This window comes from Aphanomyces astaci (assembly GCF_000520075.1).
Source record: "Aphanomyces astaci strain APO3 unplaced genomic scaffold supercont1.708, whole genome shotgun sequence".
In the NCBI taxonomy this organism is placed as follows: Eukaryota; Oomycota; class Saprolegniomycetes; order Saprolegniales; family Verrucalvaceae; genus Aphanomyces; species Aphanomyces astaci.
Window position 1 is genome coordinate 1 of NW_009798971.1, and position 1,570 is coordinate 1,570.

General features: G+C 52.2%; 1 protein-coding gene across 1 annotated transcript; it reads left to right on the forward strand.

Moving 5' to 3' along the window:
- Positions 1-31: 31 nt before the first annotated feature.
- Positions 32-1,395, forward strand: H257_19504 (hypothetical protein; the record flags this gene model as incomplete). Its single annotated transcript, XM_009848645.1, has 7 exons — positions 32-126; positions 170-214; positions 256-348; positions 401-712; positions 960-1,089; positions 1,141-1,278; positions 1,323-1,395. The coding sequence occupies 6 exons, from the start codon at positions 32-34 to the stop codon at positions 1,246-1,248; spliced, it is 783 nt and encodes a 260-aa protein (XP_009846947.1). The 3' UTR covers positions 1,249-1,278; positions 1,323-1,395.
- Between the last annotated feature and the right edge of the window lie 175 nt (positions 1,396-1,570).

The following is a 1,570-nucleotide window of genomic DNA, read 5'->3' on the forward strand; positions in this document are numbered from 1 at the left end:
TGCGCGATGCTGTGAACCGTTCAATGTAGGTATGGTGCGTACACGCGAGAAGGAAAAGATTGCAGACATGGTCGCGCGCCATGGAATCCGACCACGAGCGCCAGCCCCAACGATCTCAACCACGAGGTACGACACCATGAACGAACCATGCCATCATATCGTGCATTAGGCACACACACAACGATTCTTCTCGCATGCCATTCGCTTTGACAAGGTACGATATGTATGTCACAATCCAAATTGACGCATGCATAGAGGTGAAATACATCAACACGAGCAATCGACATTCCCAACCCACATGCCATGGCATTCCCCTGCAATCCATCCGAATCGCGTGCCAGAAGCAAGGTTTGAATACTACATGAAATGCGATTTGGACTATGACGTGGCACGTGAGTAGAATGTGGTCCCCTGCAAGGGCATGTTCACCCATCCCAGTGTCTCACACGGCCTCGCTGGAAGCAGCGCGGATTGCGCGGTGTACACAGATGGCGATTCCACCGACTATCCACTTGCATAGTGTGTTTCCACCCACCCCCACTGCGATATTAGCAACCGACGCCACGCCGCAAGAACCGGCCCTTACATCAGCGGCTGGGACCAGTGCTCCCGCCACGCCACAAGAACTGACCCTTACATCAGCGGCGGGGCCCAGTGCTCGACCGATGACTCCGCGTGCGAACGAAAGCGACATGCAACACATTTCAACAAGGTTCGTACAACATTGTACATATCCATGAATAAACAACATGTAGAGGCAAGCGAAGAGCGCAATCACAATTCATAGGCGGGACTATGCATGCTGCAATCAAACGTTCACGGTAACGTGTCCATTGTACAACCGACATTTGAATGGATGCATAGTGTATTGCCCATGGAAAGTGCTGGAAGGACGACCCAAAAAGATAACGAAACGAACCATGTTTGGACGCCCACCACAGCGCATCCATTGGCCACAGGCGCCATGCCACAGATGCCGGCCTATACACGAGCGGCAAGTGCTTCGAGGAGGACCCCACATGCGGGGACGAGAGACGAATCAATCCCAAGCGTGCATGTCAACCCAAACATCTCCACCATGCGCCAACGGTATGATGCACCCTTGGATTGGACAAACAACCAACCAATCCCCATGTATAGTGTGTTTTCGTCTACTTCTACTGCAACATTGGCCACCGACGCCATGCCACAAGTGCCGGCCTTTACACCAGCGCCAGGGACAAGTGCTCCGGACAGAAGGAGTTTTGATGTGAACCAAGAAACCACCATGCGCCAAGCGTATGTTGCACCATTGGAATGAGCAAACTAACCCCTATGCGTAGTGTGTTTCCATCCACAACAACATTGGGTAGTATGCCACGAGTGCCGGCCTTTGCACCAGCGCCAAGGACGACGACTCCGCGTGCAAACGAACATGATGCACAACAGCCATGTGTATTACCAGCAAGCCATCTCAATGGTCGAACGCAAGGCCAAGCAAGGTTGGAGCAATATTGACACCATAACACTTGGACTAAGATATCACATATAAATAGAATGGTGCCTCCTGCACGGCTATCGACACCCACGA